This window comes from Monodon monoceros, unplaced genomic scaffold (genome assembly GCF_005190385.1).
Source record: "Monodon monoceros isolate NGI ecotype Baffin Bay Population unplaced genomic scaffold, NGI_Narwhal_1 Super_Scaffold_1, whole genome shotgun sequence".
NCBI classification, from domain to species: Eukaryota; Metazoa; Chordata; class Mammalia; order Artiodactyla; family Monodontidae; genus Monodon; species Monodon monoceros.
In genome coordinates, this window is record NW_021703765.1 from 59,090,212 (window position 1) to 59,117,863 (window position 27,652).

Sequence of the window (27,652 nt, forward strand, 5' to 3'; positions counted from 1 at the left end):
TTCAGGAGGAAAAAAGTGCAGTGTTTACACTTTATTTTTGACATAAAGAAGCCGTATTTACACAATACATTCATATTTTTAAGTATGTTACAGCTCTCTGTAGAAAACCATTCCATCACAAAACAGCAACTTGTGACCCGGATTCCATCTTTAAAATATTAAATCAAATGAAAATATTCCTAATTTCATAGCCCATCACAGAGGGAGACTGAAGGGAGGCGGGAGTGAAGAGCAGGTGACAGCAAGAGGACCCCCACCTGACGGGGACAGAGACCAGGAGAGCCCGAGGCTGGGGCACGTGCCCTCCCCCGCAACCTGGGTGACTTCCGAGGCCGCGGACGAAGCACCCCACTTCCCACTGTGTCATGAGGCCGAGCACAGCTCTGAAGGTGCAGCTCTGGCTATGCAGGGCCAGCACCCTGGACCTGGCTGGCGGCCTTCTCGCCCGAGGGCTCCTCTGAGACCTCCCGTTCCCTGTTCCAGTCCTTCAGGCCCTCAGGCAGTGAGGTGTCCTCATCCAGGCTGCCAGTGCCTTCCACAAATTCCTCATATGTAGACTTTTCTGCAAACGGTCTGGGGCCCAGGAGTTCCACCATGTTGTTCTTGTCTAACACTTCTTTCTCTAACAGGAGCAGAGCAACCTGCAATGCGAACACCTGTGGTTAAACAGTCACCCAGCAACGTCTCTCCAATCTCATCACCTCCTATTTACAGTCAACCCCCTTCCAAAAAACAGTTTAGGACCACTGAAAAGAGATATTCACGGTCATGTCACTTTAGAATAAGATGTGCAAAAGTCCTGGAAAAACACGTGTCCCCACGAAGGGCGTGGCTGCACAGTGTGGTACATCCATGTGGCCCGTGACTGTGCCCTGGACTTAGTGGGGGAGCTCTGTCCCTGACACCGCAGAATGACATCCTCGGGGAGGAGAGCCAGACACAGTGTCCCTGGGCCCCACCTGCTTCCAAAGAGGGGAGGAGCTCCCTCTGGCTTACAGAGCAGAAAGAAATCCTGCCAGGAAGTGTGAGGAAGTGATGCAAGTGACTGGGGGTGGGGGTGGGGGAAAGGGTGGAAACAGGGAAATTTTAAAAGGTGGTTGACAAAAATAAAGACAAATGAGGCAGAGACACAATATGAAGCAGGAGATTAACGTGAAAATATGCATCTCGAAGTTCTGGTCTCTGTGTGGCTGAACCACAAGACTGACATGACACACAGCCACAGAAAAAGGGACCCCTGCCAACTACGAGTGGGGAGGTGAGGGACGGTGTCAGGAGGACAGGGAACAGGGTCACGTTAGACCCGCTCACTGTTACCACTGCCTTTCTACTTCTGCTGCCACCACGGCACCATCTCAGGAAGTTAAAACACACCCATGGCTGCCTCTGCACTGGCCTCTGACTGTCCCCCTGGAGATGGCACCCTGCTGCCACTCTATTTTTTTTAAGTTTTGGCATCTTTTTCCTTTAAAGATTTATTTTTATTTATTTATTTTGGCTGCACCGGGTCTTAGTTATAACGTGCGGACTCTTAGTTGCGGCATGCGAGATCTAGTTTCCCGATCAGGAATCAAACCCAGGCCCCCTGTGTCGGGAGCGCGGAGTCTTAACCACTGGACCACCAGGGAAGTCCCTGCCGCTCGCTCCTTTAATGATGAGTTTTTAAGCATTTCCACTCCAGATTCTTTTAGTACTCCTGACGATAAAACACAGGGGCCGGATGAGATCTCCATGAAGGGCGCCTCTAGATCCAGAGCTGTGTTTTCCGCAGAGCTCTGGAGTCCCCAGACACCCTGTCCTTCCCTCTGCACCCCCTCCTCGCTCACTAGGGCCCCACACAGCGAGTCCTCCTCTCCTCCCCATGTTCACTGTAGCCTGATGAGCCGTCAGGGTGGATGTCAGCCTTCTCTGCCCTCTGCCCTCTCCCCTCGGAGCCCCTGCTGCAGGCCCCTCCCACCTACCCTGCGCTCTGTGAAAAGGCACCTCGGGCTCTGCCCGGCACAGCTCACAGTGGGCTCCTCTGAAGATCTGCCGATCGGACAGCATCATCTTAGAATAGCTTTTTTCTCTATCAGTCCTTTATAGAAGACTTTTCACCTGTGCTTTTATCATGAGAGTGTGGAATATTTAAAAAACAGAAGATTCTCCGTTTGGTTGCATGGATTCTGAATAATTAAGAGTTTACTGGATGCAAAAAACTGACTGAATTAGAAAGGCTCCCTCCCTTTTAAAAGTGCTATCAAATGAGGCACAACAACGGAAGATAAAAAGAATGTTTGTTCATGGAAGGTCATAATTAAGCAAAGGTCCTACATATCTAGTTTGGCTAATTCTTTCATTTGCTGTTCCACTACCTCTTTACTCTGGAGGTGAAGAGCAGTGGTCAATCCCAATCAAGCCACTGGGCTCCGCATTTGGAAGCACTTGGTGGGTGACTGCAGGTTCAGCTGTGTGTCTGGTGTCGTGAACAGACTTTGTTAATCCCGCGCTCACATTCCTAAGAACCAGGAGCCGGGATCATGCCCGCTGCTGCTCTTCCCACATCCCCCCAGCCCCACAGAGACAGCAGACACAGCATCAGGATGGAGGAAGGAGCCTGGGATTAACAAGCACAGGGGACGTCGGCATCTACAAAACAACCAACCAGTCAAGCCATCAGTCTCAACTCTTTCTGCAAAACCGTGCAGAGAATCATTGGTGGAGCCGGCACCCACCTTCTCCACATCTGCTTTCTTTTCTGTGAGAAGAGCGACTGTCCTCTTGTAAGCATCGTTGATAAGTATTCGTACTTCGTCATCTATTAGTCTGGCCGTGGCTTCGCTGTAAGGCTTTTCCAACACCATGTCCCCCTGACGGGGGAGGTCAAAGGAGATTTGCCCGACCTTTTCATTCATGCCAAACTGAACAATCTGAAAAAGAATGCATGACTAGTGGTGGGCATCCATTTCTGCTCACAGGTTTTTATAAAATGGCAGCAAATCCACTGACATGAAATCCACACACCTCACTGCAGTACTACTCTTTAACCCGCAACAACGACACGGCAGCCTTGAGTCGGCCAAGTAGACCAGGGTGTTCTGTGTAGACGGAGGTTGGGAGGACAAGATCAGAGACCCACAGACAACATCTACAAGGCAGGCGGCAAACGGGCAGGGACAAACCCCAATGGTGACGAGACCTGCTTGAAATCACTCTGCACGGAGGGAGGTGAGGACAGGCAAGGAGCATCCGACAGATGGGAGGAACCACCCAGGCCGCCCAGAGGCTCTTCCCGCGCCGCCCGGGCTCCAGAAACCTGCGAGGGGCGTTGGCATTCTCCCTGAGTCCACAGGGCCTGGCCTGCACCCCCATGAGACCCCCACACTAACCACACAAAAACCCCACATTAAGAAGAAGCTGTGGAAGTAAAATCCAAACTGACCAGAAAAGAGAAGGCGCAGATAAAAGAGGGGAGCAGGAACAGATCAGAAAGTAGGAAGTCATATTTTTTAAAAGTTTATGAAAACAGCAGGAAACTCTAAAACCGTAAAACTAGAAAAACTGTCTTAATCCACCTCCTTCCTAAGAGATCAGGAAAACAAACTTCATGTAAAAGTGGGCAACAGAAATATCCCTTACAAAGTTTTTATGAGAAAAAAGGAGCAGAATAATGTCTACACAGATAAGGGAAGTGGGATGGAGAGACGTCCATAATACAGATGAAAACTGTAACCCACAACTTCAGAAAAGGCTAACCAAAATCAGGAAGGTGATGGAAAATAAGAAGGAATAACATTAAGTCAGAATCAGAAAATTTAGATGAGGTGCTAGAACGCAAAAAATAAAAAAAGAAAACATTAGTTATTTTTAAAATGGAGATTAAACTAGAAAGAATACAAGAGCAAACAACCCCAACAAACAAATGCCCTAAGAAAAATTATTGTGTTTTTTTTGGGTTTTTTTGGCAGTGCTGCACGGCACATGTGATCTTAGTTCCCCGACCAGGGATATAACTCGCGTCCCCTGCATTGGAAGCTTGGAGTCTTAACCACTGGACCACCAGGGAAGTCCCAAGAAAAATGAAAGGTATGGGAAAGTAACAGGCCCAGAAGAGCTGACATATGAATAAAAGGAGTTCCCAAAGAAAGTCACTGACATCAAGTTCCCCGACAGCAAAATGACCTTGTCTGGGGATGGAGGCGCCCGTGATAAACTTAAAGGAAACAGGGGCATGGCTGCTGCCAGCAGAAAGGACCAGAAGGGACAGGCACCAGGCAGTCCACGCGGGATCCCACAGGCTTGTAACTGAATGTAAACTCTACTGATGTGCTTTATACACTCTTAGTAATAAACTTGAAAGACCGAACTCTCAAAACAAGGGTTTCTTTTCCTAAGTTTTGATCATTTTAAAATGGATTTCTCTTAAGAAGTAACCCTTGCCTGGAAAGCCTAGACCAGTCAAACAGCAGTGCTGTTCCAGAGCCATTGGTGCAGGTGAGGATGCAAGACGACCCCGCCCACACTCACCTGGGCATATGCACTCTGAGTCACTTTTCGCAAGTCGTCCTGAGCGCCGGTTGTGATTCTCCCGAAGAAGATCTCCTCTGACACGCGGCCACCCAGACTCATGCACATCCTGTCCAGGAGCTGCTCTTTGGTATAGAGGTACTGCTCCTTGGGTAAGTACTGCGCGTAGCCCAGCCCTTTGCCCCGAGGGATGATGGACACCTGACAAGGAGAACACACGGTGCGCTGAGGACAGACGCAGCCACTGGAGGCTGATGTGGAGCCACAGGGAGACTCATTGGAGAGGAAAGCACCACAGCCTCGGCTTGAGGAGCTGGGTGGGAGGGCCCATCCAGGAGAGCATTTTCTCTTAGGGTAACCTTACCCGAGAGGTCTATAAAGTATTTCTTGTCTCTTATAAAACTCAACTGAAAGTGTTCAGTCCTGACAACAGGGCTGCTGCTGAGTGGCGACCCCTCCAGACTTGACGCCGGCCCCGCCTACCCCGCTTTCCAGGAGGCAGAGGGGCCAGCAGCCTTCAGTTTTCTAGTCCTCTTGTTGCAATTGAGTAGATTCCTTTAGTTTTTACAATCAATGCTCCCAGTCACAGGTTACAGTTCAGTGAGTTCTGACAAACAGCCTCCTCCCACAGCCAAGATACAAAACATCTTCCTCTTCTCCCCGAAATCCCCTCCCCCACCCCCACAGATGAGTTGCAGTTTCTAGAACTGTGCGTAAATGGCCTCATACAGTATGGACTTCACCGTGTCTGGTCTGTGTGACTGTCCCCGAGACCCACCCCCACTGCCGGCTGTGTTAACAGTGCACTCAGCTCTACGGCCGCGGAGCAATCACTGGCTAAACACACCAAACATCCACTCCTTCTTGAGGGACTTCGGGGCTCTTTCCGGTTTATTGCTATTACGGATAAAGCAGTAAAAGTATTCCATGGACATGTTTTTATTTCTCTTGGGTAAACACACAGGAGTGGAACCGTTTGGTTGTATTGGAAGCATTTGTCACCTTTATGAGAAACTGCCGAACTGGTTTCCACGGTGGCTGTCCCAGGTCAGGTGCCCGCCCGCAGGCATGGGGTCCAGCTGGACTGACCTCGGGACATGTGGAGCTTCTGCAGGGTTCCACCCACACCTCCCGGTGACTTAGGGCATCCGGTATCTTCATGCGCCTAGCGCCCATTCCTATTCCTTCTCTCGGGAAGTACATGCGCATATATCTCGCCTATTATTTTACAGGGTTGCTTGTTTCCCTACCACTGAATTTTAAGAGTCCTTCATGTATTCCAGGTACACGTCCTCTGTCATATACACGTACTACAAGTATTTCCAGGGTGTGTGGCTTGCCTTTTTCTCTGTGGAGTCAGGGAAACCCCCTGGGCAAGAGAGCCCCAGACGCCCAAGCCTGACCCATGGTAGCAACTGCTTTTCCAGAGTGAACCCCTCCAGCTTCTGCACACTTTTCTTTCCAAACCTTATACCTCATCTGCGTGACCCCTTCACCCCAACACCATCAGCAGATGTTCCTGCCACGTGGCCCAGTGTGGCCACGTCTGTTCTATGACAACTGCCTCACCTTCAGGAGGGGGTCCGCGTGCTCCAGATACCAGCCGGCAACTGCGTGGCCAGCCTCGTGGTATGCCACTGTCTTCTTCTCCTCGGGCTGCAGAACCTGAGTTTTTTTCTCTAAGCCTGACATACAGAAAACAAAACCCACTGCTTTAGTGACACCGACATCAAAAGAGATTTACACGATACCACACAGCGTCTCATCTAAATCGTGACTCAGAGACCAAGCTGCCTGTGACCATGGAATATTCCCAATCAGGGGCAGAACAAAGCAAAGCATCAACTTCAAAATATACAACCACCGCAAAACGCATTTACTACCCCACCCGAGGCCCACTTTCTCCTACTCTCCCACTCGAGTCACATATCTCGTTTTGAGAAATAAACAGAAATGCAAAGTAAAATTCAGCACTAGGGTCAATTTGACACATAAAATTCACAGAAAACGAAGACATCTGGAAAGAGCTCACTGCCTAGTCTAGGCATCGGGAATCACCAAGTGGGGGGAGACAAGGACCTGGCCGAGGAGGCAGGCACACGAGGGTGGGAGGAGAGCCAGGCCCATGAGAGGCAGCAGCCCGCAGCCACAGAGCAGCCCTGAGGAGGTGCCCCTGAGCCGGCCTGCGTGTTGCCAGAACTGAAGGACCCCCGCTCCAGCCTGGATGAAGGCGGACGCGGAGCTCGCCCGCACCTCTGGGCTGTAGTCTGTACTGATACAAAGCTCACAGGTGACACCAGCTTTCTCGTGTTCCAGGTACTCATCTGAGAATTTCTCAACTGGTAACACGTTACGGAGTCTGGGAGACTGAAAAAGAAAAGAGGGCGAACTGTGTTCCTGAGGACTCAGCCCAGGACAAGCACACGCCGCAGAGCCGCCAGTGGGTGGGGAGAGGGCAGGTGGACAGCCCTGTGCTCCAGACACAGACAGGCAGTTCTCATGCCCCCAAAACACAAGAACCCCCGGCTTGTCACAGGATTTCCCCTCCTCAGCTCGCGATCCCGTCACAGGGCGTGTGCTGGCCCCAGCGGCTGAGCGTGAAGAGCACGTGCGTGCCCCTCAGGGCCAAGGCTCTGCCCCACCCACCGCCCTGACCTCTTTCACAAACTCACTTTCCTACTAAACACCCCCCCTCCCCCGTTTCCCCCCGACCTAAAAGAACACAAATAGTCTTCTCCTGTGTTTACAGTGAGGTATTTTAATTCCACTCACAACTCTGTCATCTTAGACTTTTTCTTTTCCCTAATGAATCTCAAACGGTCCAGTCACTCAGTCGGCACCGCTACAACTCCCCCCCGGCCCCCCTGCAGTGGCACCTACTCCTTGTCTCACCTGCTAATGAGCCTGCCAGGCCTGTGGCACAAAACAAGCTTCGGAAACTCTGCTGACAGCCGTTTCCCCCTCGGCTGTCGGCTGTGTGGCCCGTGCCCTCACCCACCCCGCACCACGGGAACCATGGCCATGCGCAGGACCCCATGGGGACATCCCGCCCCGGCTCACTTCCCACCAAACCAGCGCCCAGAGGACGCCCTTCCCACCTGTGGCCATGGGGCTCCCACGCTCACGTCCGCTACCGCACATTAAGGACCAGTAGGGGCTCTGCCTCCAGATGCGCCCCTTCTTCAAAGGTGCATCTTCCTGAACTATCACTGACTATCCCGTTACTCAGTGGCTCAGGAAAACTCGTGTTAGTACAATACTGGCCGTAAAACAACATAAAAAAAGCTCTTAAGCTTAACACTCAAGGCTTGCTAAAAAATCTAGGCTTCAACACCTCTCTCCACTTTGTCTTCCCTCCCACAGGAAGGAGTCTGAGCAACTCACCTCCCTCCCTGAGGGACTGCTCCTCTGCTCACCCTCGTTCACACCACATCCCCTCCTCCTGAGCCCAGTTTAAACCCCGCTCTTCCGTGGAGCCTGCCTGGCCATTCCTTGTCACAGGAAAATCCTGTGACAAGCCGGGGGTTCTTGTGTTTTGGGGGCATGAGAACTGCATGTTTGTGTCTGGAGCACAGGGCTGTGCCATTCCCTCCTCTGAATGCCCAAGTTCTCGAACTGCTAGTTATCTTTTTAACAGTATTAACTATAAGCTCTCTAGAAAGCAAGGAAAACACATTACTAGCCAACCCTGCTTGACAGGTGAGCACTTCCCGGCCAAACAGTTGTTACAGCTGTTCATCCATCACCTATATCTAGCTTAGAGCACATTTAACTCATGCGATGAAATTTTTGGAAACAGGGAGGTTGTGAGTGTTTTAGAAAAACTAGATTGCTATAATTCAGGGGAGGACACCTCCCTGCTTGCCGCCCGTGCAGCATGAGGGTGGCGTTCTCAGACCCATCCGACAGGGTGCCGTTGAGCCCCAGGCCTGGGCAGATACATGCCCTGGCCTCAAACTCACGCCATCCGCCCTTGGTCGTGGGTCCCACCAGCTGCCTTACCGCCAATTACTCGTTCAATTGCTTGTTCGAAGTGTTTCTGATTTATGGAATCTGAAAGGTGTCTCGCAGCGATCAGAGCAGCTTCATTGCAGACGTTGGCAACATCGGCTCCTGTGAAAGGGACACACACAACGGCTCACCTGCCAAATACACCTGAACTCACTGGTCACACATTGTGAAGAAGAGAACCCGGGCCAACCGTCCACCAGCAGCAGGCAGTAGTGCTCAGTCCTGCCTGGCACAACCCGGCCCCTGAAATGCGCGCTGCAAGTGTCAGTAGTAGACAGATGCCCACAGGCAGCCCTCCACCTTTAGAGACTGTGCAATGACAGCAAACTAAGACAGGACTTTAAAATGCCCATCAACTTAGTTCCACCATCTCTGTTGGGAAAGTGACTTAAGCGGATATTGGGCAATCTGCTGCAATATAATGAAATACATAGGCATTAAAATGACCTAATGCATTCAGTTAAACAACGAAAGTTAAACATGAGAAGCTTGCCGAAAGCCTTCTAGATCCTTAGGTCTCTGTAAACTACCTTTACAGAGAAAGTATATAGGGACGCAAATAGGCCATAACACAATGTATGTGCTCAACAAAAAATATTTAAAAGTCAGGCTCCTGGGACATTGAAGGTGCCTGTGCCCATGTATATAACCTTCTCAGGCTGTAGATAGATGGTCCCTTCTATTTCATGTTAAGTTTGGAAGAAGGGAGAGAGGGAACAAGAAAGGAAGGGTCACATCCTGTAGACACAACAGCAGGTCGTGCTCACCCACCTGAAAACCCCGGGGTCAAGGATGCGAGTCTTCTTGCCAGCTTCTCCTTTTCCAGGGTGCTGTCCAGTTTCAGTGGTCGGAGGTGAACTTTGAAAATAGAGGCTCTTCCTTTTATGTCCGGCGGTCCTTGAGAAATTATTTTTAAGGAAAAAAAAAACATAGTGAAACAGTTGCACCCCTCCTCACAAGAACTGGCCTGAATCCAGGGAAAACCATCTCACCGATAAAGATCTGCCTGTCGAAGCGCCCCGGCCTCATCAGCGCAGGGTCCAGGATATCTGGTCGGTTGGTGCCCGCCAAAATGACCACGTTCGTCGTTGTGTTAAAGCCTGGAAATAGAACAAAGGCAACACCATTGTGAAACGCCATGAGGAGGAAGGTGACAGCATGCCTGTCCAGAACGTATGAGCATGAGACACACCACTTTAGTTTTCTAAATCTAGTGATTTTTTTAAGTCACAAACTTAATGATTTTTCTTACTATTCATCTTGTCCTTAATGATTAAGTCATATACAGTACAAGACTTAAAGATTTAAGGATCAACTACTAAAGACAAATTACCAAAGATTTAAATTTATGTAACTAGAAATGTAGATTACGTTGTCAACTTTAGAAAGTTTTAAAAAATCAGTAAGGTTAAATTTGCAAAGGAAGTGTCTGAACTCCCTGGGCCACAGGGACCACTCACTGCGTATCTGAAGGCAGGCACCACCCCACCTCCAACCTCTTCTGCAGGCTCAGCCTGCTCGTCTGACTGGCCATTTCTCAAACGGCAATGCCGTGGCCACAGAGCCGTCACCCCCAGGACCCTGGCGCTGAAGGAGCCTGGCCTGTTCCCCCAGGGTAGTTTCTGCTGTGCACGGGGGTCCACAGAGCCGAGGAGCAGCCCCACCTCCTCAGTCTGGCTCCCATACCCGGCCCAGGAACGCAGACCTGCTCAAAATCTGCCAAATTCGCACTTGCTAATGCATGGATTTTCCTGATCCTTCAGAATCATAAATGGTTTGAGAATGAGATTATGATTCTTTAGTGAAGCATTTCACCAGTTTTTCTCTTATTTGGCACCAGGTACAAATGCCATCTTAACACCAGTATTAAGTTACAGCAGGCTGCCAGGCAAGACTATTTTGCTATTATGTGTACTGGAATTAAAGAGCCCTTCGATAGGGCTTGTTTATTTTAGAGAATCTCTCTTTGCTCTCTGTATCAGCACAGGACTCTCATTTTAGAAACATGAAGAACAATGAGAAAGTGCAGTTCAAAACACAAAAGACTTGAACATTCACCATCCATTTCTACCAGCAGCTGGTTGAGGGTATTCTCCTGCTCACTCTGCCCCCCGAAGTTGCCCCTTCCTCTCTTCCTTCCCACGGCATCTATTTCATCGATGAAGAGGATGCAAGGGGCATTCTTCCGAGCAAGGGCAAATAAGTCACGGACCTGGATGAAAATGTAAGCACTGGAGTCACTTGACAAGTGAGTGCTATCCTCCCAATAAAACAGACATCAAGCTTCCTGTCCCCCAGGAAGGCCATCCTGTGTCACTCACTGTACAGTACAAATTTAAAAAGTTACAAGCAGCAAAGAAGTCACATGGCAAACGGTGGGAAACTTATGTAAGGTGAGCAAATATTATTTCTAAAAGCTCATCAGTTATTGTTATGTAAGAAGCACGAACACCAGCAAACTGACACTACATATCTTTATCCTACTAAAAGGTAACAGGTAGAGTTGTAAAGTTCGTATTCAGTTTACAAGTCCAACCACCCTGGGCTCCCTTCACGCCCGAGGCAGGCAGTAACAGCAGACACTTACTCAAAGACCCAGCAACGTGTACACACAGCAGAGGCATGACCCTCCCGAGCCCAGCCAGCTGTCGCCCCACCCTCAGACCATGGCAGCGGGGGCCCTGCGCCCACCTTCTGACCTGCTGAGTTAATACAGTGTGAGGTGAGACTTACTCTGGCTGGACCCACACCGACAAACATCTCCAAGAACTCAGATCCACTAACGGTGATGAAAGGGACGTTGGCTTCTCCGGCTGTGGCCTTCGCCAGCAGTGTCTTCCCAGTGCCTGGAGGACCGGTGAGAATGGCACCCTTCAGATACAAAAAAGAGAAAGTACATTTGACTAGAATTTCAGAGAAATAAATTACATATCCATAAATAATTCCAAGGTATAAATCTGTCTACAAATTTTAGTGATATACATTAAATATTTCTTAAACATGTGAACAATGATAGTAATTATATTAGTAAGAATATTAGTAATATTATATTAGTAAGAAGAAAAAAATTATATGAGAAATATAGAGAAATATATTAGAAATATTAGAGAAACATAGAGAAAGTAATTATATTAGTAGTGAGAAGAGAAAGGAAAAGACTATTAGAGACTATACTGTTTTAAAAAACTTGGAGGGGCTTCCCTGGCGGCGCAGTGGTTGAGAATCTGCCCGCCAATGCAGGGGACACGGGTTTGAGCCCTGGTCTGGGAAGATCCCATATGCCGCGGAGCAACTGGGCCCGTGAGCCACAACTACTGAGCCTGCGTGTCTGAAGCCTGTGCTCCGCAACAAGAGAGGCCACGATAGTGAGAGGCCCGCGCACCGCGATGAAGAGTGGCCCCCGCTTGCTACAACTAGAGAAAGCCCTCGCACAGAAACGAAGACCCAACACAGCCATAAATAACTAACTAAATAAATAGCTGGGCTGATGGCCTTCTTCACTAAAGTTGCCTCCTTAAAAAAAAAAAAAAAAAAAACTTGGTAAGAATGTGAAATTTGAAATACTTCTCTTACTTTTTAAGATTTTTAGTGTTGCTTTTTAGACCTAACAGTATATAAAGGGTGACTTAAGCTGGGAATCTACTAATAAACTGCCTGATGTTTACTTCAATAATTCAAGGAGACACAAATATCACACTTCCAACTTACATTGTGCTTGTTTTCTTTCCTTTAAATTTCACAAATGAAGTAAAAATCTAATAACCAATGATGAACTTAAAAAGAATACTGTTTGCTCAAACACTGTAATTACTTAAGTCGTGGAGATGCCTAAGTATGATGTGAACAGGTAGGCAAGTATAGCAAATTATGAAACTATAAAATGTGACTTTTTATCCATGGAGGCAGGCAGGACATGAAATCAAGAAAATGATGATTCCCTTTACAAAGGACTCCTTTAAAGTAAACTTTATTAACGGGTTTTTAAAAGAATTAGTTAAACATTTTCTCTTCATTTACTTAACGCCTGAGCCTGGCCTTAGGGACACAAAGATGGGCAAGGCTACCCGTGGTGCGCAGTGGGCGGGGGGAGGTCTGTCCTCCACGGAGTCCTGGGCCACGAACCTGAGTTCCAGGCCAGGCCTGCTCATGGTGCTGAGAGAGGGATAGCGAGGTCACAGCAGAGGCAATGTGCTGGGGGCTGCTGAGAGAGGGGTGTCTAAGTTGCCCTGGAGGGAGAAGGAAGCAAACCAAGGGGAGAGGACACACATTTTCTCGGGAACACACGCTACCTGCAAGAAGACACATCCACGCAGGACAGCCGACCTGAAGAGACGCGCAAGTTAAATGGAGACTAGTAAGTTAAGATGGAGGAAGGAGAGAAAAAGAGCTACTTTATAAGTAATCAAACTTCATAAAATTGTAACTTCAGAGATCAAGAAATACTTCAGAAGATTTTTGGGTTAATGAGCTGAAAACCATCTTCTGAAAGTTCATTTTACCTTTGGGATTTTTGCTCCTAGGTCTTGATACTGCTTTGGGTTTTTCAGGAAATTCACAAATTCCATTATCTCTAGCTTGGCCTCCTCGCAGCCCGCCACATCTTTGAACTTCACATCTATCTCGTCCTTTAGGACCTTGGCAGTGGTTTCTCCGACACTGAAGAGTCCGCCCATGCCCCGGCCCGTGCGGCCGATGCCGGCCGGCCCCCTCCGGATGGTGTAGAGCAGGAAGGTGATGATGAGCACGGTGGGCAGCATGCTCAGCAGGAAGGAGCTGGGGGCCACACGACAGCGCAGCGCTCAGGCGGGCAGCCCTGGCTCGGCTGCCCTGCGAGGGACCCGCCACCCCGTAACTGCACACGGTTTCTGCCTGTGCAACACCGGGCTATCCGGGTACATCTGAGGCACAAGGAGACTCTTAGTGTGTCAGTATCACTGAAGGGGAATCTCAGAAAGACCAAAGAAAAACCTGTTCTCAACACGTACGCTGTCCAGTGGTGCTTTATTCCTACCTCAAGAACCACCATTTATGCACAGGACGGACCTGTGATTTACTATCACTACATCAAAATTTCAAAGAAATTTCGTTCAAATTGCTCATTTAACAATTTTAACATGATTCTGGTGTTAGCCTGAGTAGAAATTCCAGTTCTCTTATTGGAATGCATCAACTTATTCTGAAGAGATGTCTTCCGAATATTCAATCCTTGCGAAGGCAACAGTGGTGAAAGCTGTCTCTGGGCGGCTCGTGCAGGCTCACAGAGACCCAGGGGCAGGGGTGCCCTCCAACCCATGCCTGCCCTGGCGGGAGCAGCTCAGAGGTGACTTACAGCCTTTTGCCTTCTGTTTGTCTTAATAAAGTCAATTTCCACACAACTACAGGCACAGACATATACTGGGTAACATAATGCAATTTAGTTTAACTTACCCTAAGAAATTTAGGTCAAAACCTGGTACATGGTTTGGGTAAAAAACAAAACAAGAATAAAACCAGGATTAGCTTTCTAACTTTTCATCTATTATAAAATTTTAAATGCTGCTATAGCATTTAAACCATGAACAATTTACCCTTTGGTTTATTTCTGGAGAAAAAAAATAAACACACTGACAATAAAGGTTTAAGGAATGGTGCAACAAAACTTTGTGTAATGTTTCAGGACCAGCCTATAAAGTTAAGTAATTATATGATAACCTCAGGGACCAAGGGATATATTGCATCACGTGTGAAATAATCTCGGCAGCTAGCTGGATCTATTAATAATACTGCAGGTAGACTGCAGGTCTACATACACCAAGACTCAAGAGAGTCCCTGAGGCCGAGTAAGACCTTCAGCTCAATTAACAAGCTAGCTACCCCTTTCTCCGCTCTCTTACATGTACAAAAAAATTAAGCTTTATTTCTACTTTCACTCTCAAACTCGTAACTCTAAATCAAGGTAGGTGTTCTGCATTTAATGCAAATGGGGTCACCTCCAGGAGATCTACCAGGGCGTCCATGTGTGAGCATTCAAAGGCCATGTATTCCCAAATAAGCCCAAAGACAAGCAACTCCTGAAATCAACAAGCTGTTCCTGAAAGACTCAGACCTGAAGTGGCCTTTCTAAAGACAAATAACCTTTAAGGAAAGAAGCAGCTCTGACCAGAGAGGAAGAAGCATTACTTAAAAATCCTGCAAACTCTGTGAAATATAAATGTAAAGCATAGTTAAAAGGTGGGAATGCCACTCTTTAACACAAATGGGCTCTTTATGCTAAACTCCTACTCAAGAACGGTGCATTGGACATTAACCCCAAACTACTGCTTAATCAAGATAAACATTAACATGTAGAAAATCAACCAGTCTCCAGCAAACTAGTAAGTTACTAATGGTTGAAAAGAACTCTGGCCAAACTGAGAGGCCTGTTGAGAATGTAAAGTGTGATGCGCTGCCCCCTGCTGACAGAATACACAGTGAGCCCCGGGAGCACAGGCAGCCTCCTGTGTTCACAGACACGCTTCTTACCCATCACTCTCAGCAATGTAGACCACAGGGACCCGATTCTCCCCTTCTATGCCCAATTCCTGCTGTAAAGTTTCCAGATTCCGCTCAAAGGTGTCCACACTGCCAATATTGAACCAGACATACTGCTGTAAGGACAGAAAAACAAAATATCCTAATTTTGTTAGGGGAATGAAGAGGAAACAAAGGATTCAATTCACAAAGGGTTCAACTTTCCAAGAATTTTTCAGAAATACTGCAAATTTACAAATTAAAAATATACAATATTAACAATAACAACAAGACTTGTTTTAACAATGCAGTGACTAAGCTTCACTCAGTGAGAACCCTTGACAAGCCTCAGCCAGTAAGCATTTCTATAGCAGCACTCCTCCACAGTCCTAAAATTGTAAACTCGAAAAATGAAAACTCTCTTTGAAAAGACAACCCTTTTCATAAACAAACAAGCATCCTTTTCCTCTTGTCCACTTCTCAGGAACTTCTTAGCTGCCTGGTCCCAAACTAAACACCAGCCTGCGGCAGTGATGGCACTTCTCAGTGTTGGGATGGTTCCCATCCTCAGGTGCACCACGACGCCCTGGGTCCTCAGAAGGAGGTGCTATCACCGACCGCTAGGAGGCAGCTCCACCCAATGGGACAGAAATACCCTCCAGTCACTGGACCTGGGAGTTCCTGGGACCCTAGGGAGGGACACCCGAAGGGCTGGAGGCAATGGCGATGCTCCCCACCAGCACAGGGTTCCCCTCTGTGCTGGCATTTACTGTCCCCGTTTGACAGAGGACAAAACTACAGGGGTGACCCCACCGCCCACGGTTACACATCTAGGAAGTGGGTGGCTCTGAGCCCAGGCAGGCTGGCTCCAGGGCTAGCGACAATAACCAGCAGGCCACACTGGCTCTCCGACATAACCACTCCCACCTCTGGAGCTTCCCCACACACTGGCCCCTCTTCCCAGCACCCGGCAAGCATCAGCTGCACTGCACAGCCCCGAAAGACTTTGTTCCTCCTCTAACCTGCAAACGCCTAAAAACCATGTAAACCTCAGACACTTGAGACATGTACACAGACAAGAGCAACATGTCCCCGCAACCCTTCCACTGAGTTACTGAGTGGGGGCCGTCACTGTGGTGTTTCTCTCCACGTGTCTAAAAACAAAAGATGGCGAGTAAGTTGTATAATATTCTATAACAATAGTCCTCGGTAAGTTGTTCACAGACAGCTACACGATTCCTGTGGTTATAGGCCCCAAAGGTGTCAATGACAGAACACTCCCCAACTTAGCTCCCACCACCAATGGGGCAACAAGCTAAATGATGCCTCACATCAGAGAGTTGGGTGGACCAAGGCCCAGCAGCACGGAATTCTAGGGACAAGACCTAGGTGAGACCCTCTGGGGTGGGTCCCAGCTCTGCAGGTGATTCCTATGCACACTGAGGTTTGACAACCACCACTGACCTACACAATCTCATTTGAGAGCTAAGCCCTAAGAGCATTAGTGTCACTCCCATTTTAAAGATAAAGAAACTGAGGCTTTGAGGGGTTAGACCATAGAGCTAGTAAAGAGCAGAGCTTATCTGAGGCCAAGTGTGTCAGACTCCAAAGCCTGTGCTTATACAGCACAGCACAGCAATTAATATCACTATGCCATAAGCAGTTGGACACTGAAAATCTTATACCCATTTCCGAAAGCTTGAAATAGTCTTTATTAAACAGGCAATACATATTCTCTGTAAAAAACTAAGGAAACACAAACATAATGAAAATAAAAAGCATCCATAACCTCAATATCCAGAGATAAACACTATTAGCAATTTTGATGTTGTTTTTTCAAGGTTTCAAAATACCCCTTTTACAATCTTGAAATACGCACAATTTTGAAAAGAAATCAACATAAAACCTTAACTGTAATATAAAGGAGTGATACAAAGTAATTTATAATAAGATGGTACTAATTTCAATACGAAAACGCTCGTGCATGCCAGTACTAAGTGTAAAAACTGCTCCCCAGGGAGGAGCAGGCCCTACTGAGAGCCGAGCCCCAGCAGGCGATTAAAGAGGGACGTGAGGAGCCGCTACTGCTGACCAGGGGCCTAATGGGCCTGTTTATATGATTCTAATTTTTTGCCCTATAAACAATGTTTTGGAGGACATCCTTGCACAGACACCTTTACATGCATCCCTAATTATTTCCCTAGGATTATTACTGAAGCAAAATTACTGGGTGTATGCGTACTTTCAAAACTGTTGATAAATACACTGCCAAACTGTCCTCTTGAAAGGGAGTGCCAATTTAATTCCCAGCACTAAAAGTCTGAGGAACAGTTCTGAGAAAAAAAAAAAGTAGCATGGTTATTAATGAACATTTCATCATAATATAAAGAGAATGGGGGAGGGACTAAGACAATTCAAACAACTTTCCTAACAATGACTGAAATACCAAAGTCCTATGACGTTACAGATATTCTTATATTTATTGATACGTTATCAGAGACATGGTCACCAACAGTTCTCGTTTTCCTTAAATGTTGCCCCATCCAGGCAGGATGATGACGAAATGGTGAAGCGAAGGCATCCTGAGATAGAAGGGATGCAGCCTGGAAGAGGGCTGGCCCTAGGGGAGCTGTAAGGTCGCAGGATGCCCAGGGGCTAGGAGTGGGCCTGGGGGTCGGGTCCAGGAGGGCTGGGAATCACCTGGGAACCTCATCTGCCCCCTCCCCCCTTCCCCCCATAATCCCCTCAACCCACTCTGGGGTCTCTGGAACACAGTTCAAACTGGTTGGACAAGAAATACAAATGTTTTTCTTTAAATAAGAACAGAAATGAAAATTAAAATAACATCACAAAACAATTGGGAGAGATATGACCAGAATGCTTCTTAAACTGATTTGACAAAAGCTGTCTTAAGACATAAGCAATTCAGATTTTAACATTTTTTTTCTTAATCAAACAACTGTTTTCTCAGTCTTGAAAAATCATAGATACTGGAATACTGAAAACTAGATTTCACGCACTCGTTTCTAAATGAATAGCCAAGGTGATCACCAAACCAAACCAAACCAAAACCAAAACCACTGCCCAGTCCCTGCACACGTTACGGACACAACGTTCACGTCCTCACTGTTAGTAAGGATCCTGGTTGCTGCGCTGCCCAGCTCCGACGCGGCCAGTGTACATGGCTACCGCAATGTGAGGGAATGCTTGCTTTTCAGTTTTATATCTGAAAAGTTAATTTACAGCTAATTCACATCAATTAATAAAATCATTTACCCCATCAACAGGAGTTTTTCCTGGTGTAAAAGTCACTCGAACAAAACGCTTGTTGACGACTTCCAGTCTGTCTACCTGGAATTTTAAGAAGTTAAATATTCAAACATAAATTTACACAAAGACTTGAGATATTCTTTTAAGCTCATCTGAAATGCCTGTATTTCAGACACACAAAAGAATATAAAGTAAAGAAAGAAGATAACGTAAGGATTCCCCATGTTCCCCACTCCAGCTTGAGAAAGAAAGCATCACAAACACTGCTGAAGCCCCCAGTCACCCAGAGGTGGCCGTTCTCTGCAGTGGGTGCTGGCCACCCCAAAGCAGGGCCTGGTCCCAGGCCACAGAGACCCAACCCTAAACAGACACTCACTTCTGCCTGTTTTTAAACTTTAAAAATGGTCTCATCTGGCATGTACTTTTCTACAACTTTCTTTTTCTTCTGTCCTTGTATTTGTAAGGTCTTTCCTTGCTGACATGTCAGTTCTGCAGGGTACCCCATTTTATAAGTACACCCCCAGCTATTGGTCCATTCTCCTGTTCACAGACATTCAGACTGTTTCAAACGCTCCCCCATCACAAACAATGCTGCTGTGAACATTCCTGTGTATACCATCTGGACACATCTTCAAGAACTTCCCTGGGATACATACCTGTAGATAAACAGAGTCCAGCTAGGCTGTAGGGCAAAATCGCTCTCCAAAACACTACTGTCCTCACTTGCTATTAAAAGACTTTTAAATTTCTGCCCCTCTAGGGTATAAAATGGTTTAAACTTAATTTTCCTGCAAGCTCCTAACTACACAGGGTTCTAAAGATCGCTTGCACACCTCACCCCGAGGCCTCTGGCTGCTGTGGAGTGGAGCACTTTCGGGGGGGCCTGTTTCCTGCCGCTGTCAAGTCTGCTCTGGCAGGAAGTCTGGAAGGTACGAGCCCAATATGCGAAGTGAGGGAGCCCTGGAAGGTTCCAGGAGGAACCAGAATGGGGGCTCACCATCTGGAAAGGACTGACTAGAGAACTCTACCCCGCATAAAACTGCTGGGGCAACGGTAGACTGACTGCAGAGAACCAGCGGGTCAGAGGAGAAGTGGCTACAGAGTCAGGACCTGTCCCCACACTCGAAGGACAGGAGTCACTTCTTAGAAAGCAGGCTCCTCACGACACCTGGGAATCACACATGTGAGAGCCTCACTTGCTTCAAAAATCTGAGTAATCGTTTCCATTTTTTCCATCCTCACCTTACTGTACAACCTTTAAAAATAATTTTAGATTCTTCATATTTTGTAAGTATTAATATTTTTATTTTATTCATTTCATTGATGAAAAATCCAGTATTGAGAGCTTAAATCATTTCCCCAAGGTTACAGAGCAGGCCTAATGCTTGTTCTCTTACTATCACTTTGCTTCATCAATTCTAAGATGGGCATTTTTCGTATTTTAACCTCTCAGACATTGTGATGCACGTTGACAACTGATGGTATTACACAGTTTCACTGGCGGCTCACTCAATCTTTCTTAGTAACATGTAAAATAACACATGCCTTACAATCCACAGCATCTTAAATGAGTTGAAACAGGGTCTCACTGGGCAAAGACCCAGCCCGGGGGCACAGAGCTCATGCCCGGGCCTTCACTCAGAGCCCATGGCTCTCACTGTAAACACTGAGTCACCTATTCACCTATTCACCTTCCAGGCCCACAGGACATTACAATCAGTGAAGGTGTAAAGGAGCTGGGAGAGGCTGGGAAAGGTGGAGGAGGAGAGGCACCCGAGGGCACAAGAGGAATGATGGGAACAGACGGGGACGCCAGAGCAACAGTCAGGAGCAGTGGCTCCAAAGCGAGGCTCTAGCATGAAAAGAAATAAAAGGAGTTCGTGATAAATTTGGGGACTGCTGGGTCAAAACAAACAGGTTCCTTGGCTGCAGTACTTTCCAGCATTAGAAATATCCAACACAGGACTTGATGATGAACAAGCCTGGCTAACTTGGTGGCTGTTTATCATTTTATTGGCCTCATCTGAACCCCACCCTTTGAACCCCTGCAGCCTGCAGGCCCACACAATACTCACTACTCCTTTGGAAAGGTAGTTATTGACAAAGTCCTTCCATGTGATTTCTCTCCCGGAGCTCTTGAACAGGAAGTAAAACAGGACTCCTCCCCAAAACAGGGCGGTCCAGAGAAAGTACATCCTGAATTCCTTGTCATCCCACGGAATGTCACCCTGGGCAAGGAAGGAGACATTTCTGTGAAGCATGCAATGTAACAACAAGGTCTACACTGTGCTGGATGCAAATCCCTTCCAATGCCATGAATGCCACCCCAGAGCCCCAACGTCAACCACACAGTGTGGAATCAAACCTTCTGGAACCTGGACCACCAGTGAGAATCGTCTTTCTTCCCACCTCGTTTTCCACCACCACCAACTCCTCCTCCAGAAGGACGCGGGGCAGCCGCTGGCTTCGGTTCTGTTCACAGACAGAGAGTGTGTACAGTGGCATGGCAGGATTTCCTATCTCTCAGCAGTGTTTTCATTAATACCGTTTAATAAAGTTTTATTGCAAAACACATGGCAACTGATCAGTTACTAAACAAAGTGCTATGAGGAAGCCTGAGACTAAGAGAGAGAGGGGTAGTCCTCAGGGAGGCTCCTGGCGCTTCACACGCACGGTCTCACGAGCTGCACACTTACTCAAGGACCAGTAAACACACGACTCTGCCCATCTTACAGATAAGAAAGGGGCTGACGTGCCTGCTGATCACCTGGTGAAGTGCTCAGTGACAGTGAGCAAGTGACAGAGCTGGGATCTGAGTGCACATGAGCGCGCTCCTGAGTTCCCACCTGAAGGTAAAAAGTAGGTGCCCCTGCCCTGCCCCAAGCCCTGAAGTGAACACTGTTAACAGTCTCTGCAGGAAAGACATGATTTTGATAACTGGCCAAAAACAAAACCACCACTACCAACAACAAACCCACTTCATCCCCATAAAATCTGTTGGTAAGAATCTGAAATTAGTCACTGTCATGAGTTGAACTGTGTCCTCCAAACTCATTTGCTGGAGTCCTACTCCCCAGTGATCTTAGGGTCTTCACCAAAATACACAAGTTGAAATGAGGTCACATGGGTGAGTCCTAATCCAATATGATTAATGTTCTTATAAAAAGGGGACATTTGGACACAGACATGCATAGAAAAAAGGCGATATGAAGAGACCCAGGCAGAAGATGGCCGTCTACAAGCCAAGGAGAAGGCCTGGAACAGACCTTTCCCTCACGACCCTCAGAAGAAAACAACCCTGCCGCCTGCCGACACACTGATCTTGGACATCCAGCCTCCATAACTGAGAGACATACTGTTGCTTCTGACACCCAGTTGTGGAACTTTGTTCTGGCAGCCCTAGGAAACTAATACAGTCACTAATACCTTCCCTTCCCCCCACTTCTCCATCCTTTCAAAGACCCACAAATACTGTTCTGACATCTTCAACTCCTGGGAAGCCACCCCCTCACTGTGCAGGCCAGGAGGCCTCAGCACCCAGTCACCTGCAGGGCCTCATGGCCTGGGCTTCCTGTCGTGCTCACCCCTCCGAGATGCACACAGGGAGCTCCCGCACCCCTATCTCAAGTAAGGCAGGGTCTCAGAGAGGCAAGCCCACCCCTAAGAGGCCCAGGCCTGGGAAATAAAGAGGAGGCACATTTCTAAAGTTGTTGAACGATGTCCCATGTACTCCAGGACAAAGTAACATATATGCAAAAGGTACCCAATAGGTTATATTTAAAAAGTGGACCAATCACCATTAATCAGCCCCAAACCAAGGTCAACAGGAAGTCGCCCGGTCACCAGCGCTCCATCAGCCCACATAGCACTGGTCCTTCCTTGGCTCTGGCCTGGCTTTCATGCTCCACATTCTCTTAGCATGTATTTGTCCCTCCGAGACCCAAGTTCACTTAAAAACAAAGGCTGTATTTTATTTTTCCTTATATTTCCCTAGAAGGAAACGATGCCAGCTGAATGCCAGCATGTGCCGGGCATTGTGCTAAGTGCTATCACACGTGAAAGGGGAGCAGGGCCTGGCACACACACAGGCCCCCAAGCCGCTGGCTCTGACAAACCCTCTCTGAGTCGCTAAGGGAAGATAAGCCTCCAAGGAACAACTTGAAAAACACTGCACTCACAATACACGTCAAGTAAATTGCATGTATTGATAACATGTGCCAAATGTACTTACTAAATATGCAGCTAGATATGACTGATACTGACCAGCCAATATCCCTAAGGTACCCTTCAATTAATTCAATTTGAAAAATGACAAGAAATATGAGCAGAAAATTAAGATAAAATGGAACAGAACTTTATATGTGCTCCTAGACTACAGTTTCAGAACTGACTTAAGATTTTCTTTGTTCAGTGAAAACTATCAGCAACATCATATATTAGGGGAAAACAGTAAGTTCAAATATAATCTTTTGAAAAGGTACCTTTTTTTTCTCCCATAACTTCTTTAGGTTCACTAGCTTTTTTTCCATTTTTCCCATTGGGAAAGTATTTTTCAAATCCTGTTAGAAAAGGAAAAAAATACATATCCTCAAACTAAAATTCATCAAGTTTTGTGTACGTGCTCTTTGTTTTGTTTTGTTTTTTAAAGAAGATGTTGGGGGTAGGAGTTTATTAATTAATTTATTTATTTTTGCTGTGTTGGGTCTTCGTTTCTGTGCGAGGCCTTTCTCTAGTTGTGGCAAGTGGGGTCCACTCTTCATCGCGGTGCGCGGGCCTCTCATTATCACGGCCTCTCTTGTTGCGGAGCACAGGCTCCAGACGCGCAGGCTCAGTAGTTGTGGCTCACGGGCCTAGTTGCTCCGCAGCATGTGGATCCTCCCAGACCAGGGCTCGAACCCGTGTCCCCTGCATTGGCAGGCAGATTCTCAACCACTGCGCCACCAGGGAAGCCCGTGTTCTTTGTTTTTAAAGCAGCTGATTCATCACTAAAAAGCACAAGCTAGAAGTTTAACATTGCTTGTGCAGGGAGTAAATCAAAGTCTAGATAATACAGCTCACAACCCCGAGGAGTCAGAGGAAAAGGCCTCACTGGCCTGCCCACCTCATTACCGACAAAGGTGCCACATTTGAAGGTGACACACTGTCATCACTGCAATCACACAGGAGGAGGTGGGGTGGGTTATAAGAGGAGACATGACTTAGGAATCAACCGAAACAACGCCTCTGCACCTGCCCTGTCAACACCCGCTGACAGCGAGTCTCTGTCACAAGACTGTCCACCGTCACAGTCACATCTGAATGTTTACCTTTTGGAGGCCGAGAACAGAATCTCTGATAAGCAGCAATCACATCTGTCAGAAGAGAACTTCTGCTGGTTTTTGCTTCAGTTGTAGCATATCGATAAAGCTGCAACACAACATATAAATAAAAGCATGAAGGTTACATCAAGGTAAGAATGAAAAGAGCTTCATTTCCTAATACCACCAAGTGGATGAAATGCTTCTCCCTTCAACAGGCAGTTACAGACTAGCATAGAACGGCCCCCCCACCGAGGGAGGACTAGGGTTGTCCAGCCCTGGGCCGCTCTAGTCCAGCAAGAACTAGGAGATACACACTTCGCCCAGAAAACGAGAGTACTTCAAATCATACCTAATTAAGAGCCGCAGCCCAATTACGATTCTCTACCAACACATTCACTCTGGCATTGTTTACTTAATTTGTAGCATTCAAAAGGCAAACTCCGACATGGAACATCGGCTGCCTCACTTGCAGGGTCTATCACACTACAAGGTCATTTACCTGAAATTACAGAACAATGCTGCTTGTGAACACAATACTAAATTTATCTGTGTTCAAAGACAAGAAAGTTATGGTCCAATGTCACTGATAGTCCTTGTACTAGTAACATTTGCTAAAGGTATTTGATATACTGTCATCCTGACAAGTCCCTTTACAGATATATCTCTGCTTTCAATAACATGTTGCTAAAAATTGTTTGTAAACACTACCTATATAAGTCAGAGTATAATGTAAACAAACTGAACAAGCTCCTTATTAAATTTAGGTGCACAATTAAAAGCAATCAACGGCAAGGTCCACTGAGGGGCTATATCCAAATTTGGCAGTGGAAAAGTTCAAGTAATTCTATCCTTTTGAAAAGTGAAAATTCACCACCATTTTTTAGGACAAGCTTTTACATACAGGTGAGAATGTTTAAAGTGAAGTTCATCCGCATTAGTATCCATCCTAACTTGCCTCCTTTATGGTCTGATAAGAAAAATAAAATACCACAAAACCATATAAAATCACTTCACATCCACAAGTGTGGCCATAATAAAAAAGAGAGACAATAACAAGTGTTGGTGAGGATCTGCAGAAATTGGAACCCTTGTGCACTGCTGGGGTGACGGGTACAGCCACTTTGGGAAAGTTTGGCATTCTCAAAATGTTAAACGTAGAGTTCAGTTACCACATGATCCGGCAAATCCACTCCTACTCAAGAAAATTGAAAACATACGTCCACACAATACCTTGTACATGAATGTTCATAGTAGCATTATTCATAATAGCCAAAAAGGGGAAACAACCCAAATGTCCATCAACTGATGATGAACAGACAAAAATGTGGTATATGCACACAATGGAATTTTATTCAGCCATAAAAAAGGAATGAAGTACTGATACATGCTACCATGAAACCTTGAAAACATTATGCCAAGTTAAAGAAACCAGACACAAAAGGTCACATATTACATGATTCCATTTATATGAAATGTCCAAAATAGGCAAATCCACAGAGACTGTAGATTAGTAGTTGCCTGGGGCTGGAGGAATGGTTGTGGAGAAATGGGGTGTGACTGCTACTGGTTATAGGGCTTCTTTTTGAGTGATGAAAATGTTCTGGAATTAGATAGTGGTAATGGTTGCACAAACTTATGAATATACTAAAAACCACCTGACAGTACACTTGAAAACGGTGGATTTTATGATATCTGGGTTAAATAATCAACTAAAAACCAAAAAAGAATGAGCTGATTTAATTCCAAATTATTACACAATTAATAGCAAAGTAGGACAGAAACACTGATACGGTTCTTGGTAGACAGCAATGCTGGTCTGAGAGAACTTGGAGCTTCTGTTATGTTGGGCCCTCCCTGACGGCTGGGAACACTTGGCCCAAGAAATAACCACTGATAATGGATAAGAGTGTGTCATATGTGAATAAATATTTTCCAATGCCAAATCCATTACGGGTGTGGATTGAAAAGACCTGTTATCCAAGCTGGACAGGGCAACAAGTCACTGAATATCTGCTCCAGGCCAGGTGCTGCCAAGCAGTGGGGAGCCCACAGGGGGACCGGAACCAGTGCTGCCTCGAAGAAACTCAGAAGAGTAAGGAAGAGTCCTGGGAACAAACCAACTACAGGACGGTACCGCACGTGCAACAATTCAAAACCTTAAGTAGAAAGGTACAGAGGTGGCACAGAGAAGGAAGTGGGTACATGTTTAAGGGACCTAGGCATGTCACAGGGAAGTGACACCTAGCCTGGGATTTGAAAGACTCACAGTTCACCAGGCAAACAGTGTCAAAACTTTTAATTTTGGTGAAGCTGGAAATCTGATTTTTTGCATGACGATCTTCAACATAACTCATGATATTAGGGGACTCACAGTCATGTACCTGCAGTGGGAGAAAACGACGAATGCCCAGGGATACTACTGTGAGGGTCAAATGTGATAATATACAGAAAAGCACCTTTAAAATTGTGTGGCAATACCCAGGTTTACATTATCATTTCCAATCATTCTGAAAGCTACTTGAGAGCAAGGGTTCTTTATTAACACCATATTAAGCAAGTCTTTGTATCACAATAAAGTACAGAAATGGGTACACGGTATGTGCTCCATAAACATTATTAGCTTGCTGAATAATCAGCCCCCTTTAGGCTCTCTTTTCAAATTGCACTGACCTGGAATACCTCTAGCAATAACCCCCGTGACTGTATTTAATAATGGGATTATTTTCTACAAAAGAACCATCAATTAAATTTTTTTCCTCTATCTAATCTAAGCCCATTCAAAGAATAATACATATAAAAGATTATGAATTTGCAAAATTTAAGTACAGAGGACCCCAATTTAGACAATTAGGTTTTACGTCTGACGATGTGAGTACTTTTTAGTTGTGAAGCATCTGTTTCAATCCTTTGAGGATTATACCTGAGACCACACATCAAAATCTTTTCCCCAGGAACCTCACTGTGAGAACAGACTTTTAACAGATGGACAAACGCAGAGGAAAATCTGTCCTGTCAGCATCCCTTGCAGGTAGCAGAGTAATGCCCTGGCGTCCCCACCCAGATCTTCAGGGCGGTACCAGGGAATATGTGGCACCGACCTACACAAGCAGGAGACTTCCTTACACCTCAGCATCGAAGATTCACGGAAACTATAGTGCCACTCGAAAGAAAGGCCTTTTAGATAAGATTCCTGACAAAAAACGCTGCAAACTCACAAGGCAGATCCCTACCTGCTTATTACATGTCTGAGTCCAATATTCACAAGGGACAAAAGAGGAATCCGAGGAAGGTAAGACGGGGAAATGTATGTAATGCAAGAAACGGAAAAAAGGCCTAGTGCACAGCCATTCTGAGTAAGAGACTAAGACGAATAACCCTGGCTGGCAAGGGGGCTCCGAGGAGGAAACATCAGGAATGCAGGTGCTATCACTGCCCTTTCTGTGGAAAGACTGAGAACACTTCCTCCAGGGCATCTGGCGACTGACCCCAGGCCTCGCCCACCACCCCCGGGGCTCCGTGCGCGGTCGTGGTCAACCTGCGCGAGGCGGGTCCGCCGCGGGCACAGCCGACATCGGCTCTGGGAGCCCGGCCCCGACGACGGCAAAGCAGAGCCCCTCGGGGGGGCGACACCGTTAACGACCCCGGTTATTAGGCGTCGTGTCCGCCGGGCGGCGACAGCCCCACCCCCGAGCCCTCGCCGCCGGCTCCCGACGCGCTCCGCTCCGCAGGCCTCCCGGGCCCAGGGCAGCCCCGCCCCTCCGAGGTCCGTCTCCAACCGGGCCGGGGACCCACGGCGAGAGCAGGGCCCGTGACCTTGACTCCCGGCGCCGGGCCGGAAGCGGGTCGCCGGCCGGAAGCGGGCCAGGGGCACCGGACTCACCGTCCGCAGGCAGAGCCGTTCGGTGGGGCCCGCGCGGCCGCCAGGCACGAGCATCGGGGGCAGCCCGCGGGGCCGGCAGGCGCCCCGGCCCCACAGCAGCACGCACCGATGCGCCATGGCCGCCGGCGCGTGCCTCGGGCCGGGCGCTGACGAGCGATCGGCCGCAATCGGCCGCGCACCCTCGGAGCTCAGGCCA

General features: G+C 47.3%; 1 protein-coding gene across 5 annotated transcripts; it reads right to left on the minus strand.

Moving 5' to 3' along the window:
• On the minus strand, positions 1-27,652 carry AFG3L2 (AFG3 like matrix AAA peptidase subunit 2). Of its 5 annotated transcripts, none has more exons than XM_029226858.1 (17): positions 27,457-27,652; positions 23,583-23,682; positions 22,758-22,835; positions 20,642-20,748; positions 20,352-20,504; positions 18,283-18,357; positions 15,019-15,140; positions 13,017-13,290; positions 11,251-11,388; positions 10,576-10,729; positions 9,510-9,617; positions 9,289-9,414; positions 8,509-8,619; positions 6,076-6,191; positions 4,507-4,707; positions 2,715-2,909; positions 1-641 (listed from the first exon to the last, which is right to left on the minus strand). In XM_029226858.1, exons 1-17 carry the CDS (start codon positions 27,571-27,573, stop codon positions 402-404), a joined length of 2,415 nt encoding a protein of 804 aa, XP_029082691.1. In that variant the 5' UTR covers positions 27,574-27,652; the 3' UTR covers positions 1-401. The 5 variants fall into 5 exon arrangements, with proteins under 5 accessions (XP_029082691.1, XP_029082683.1, XP_029082699.1 ...); XM_029226850.1 differs by having other exon boundaries at positions 15,019-15,143; positions 27,457-27,597; XM_029226866.1 differs by lacking the exon at positions 27,457-27,652 and having other exon boundaries at positions 15,019-15,143; positions 20,642-20,750; positions 22,759-22,835.

Excerpts from the sequence above, each read along its gene's own strand:
- AFG3L2 (XM_029226850.1), bottom strand. The coding sequence starts at position 27,573 with ATGGCGCATCGGTGCGTGCTGCTGTGGGGCCGGGGCGCCTGCCGGCCC. Across the intron at positions 6,192-8,508 it reads AATTGAACGAGTAATTGGCG|GCTTAGAGAAAAAAACTCAG; the intron begins GTAAGGCAGCTG and ends TCTGTATGTCAG. Across the intron at positions 2,910-4,506 it reads CTCAGAGTGCATATGCCCAG|ATTGTTCAGTTTGGCATGAA; the intron begins GTGAGTGTGGGC and ends ATTCTTTTTCAG.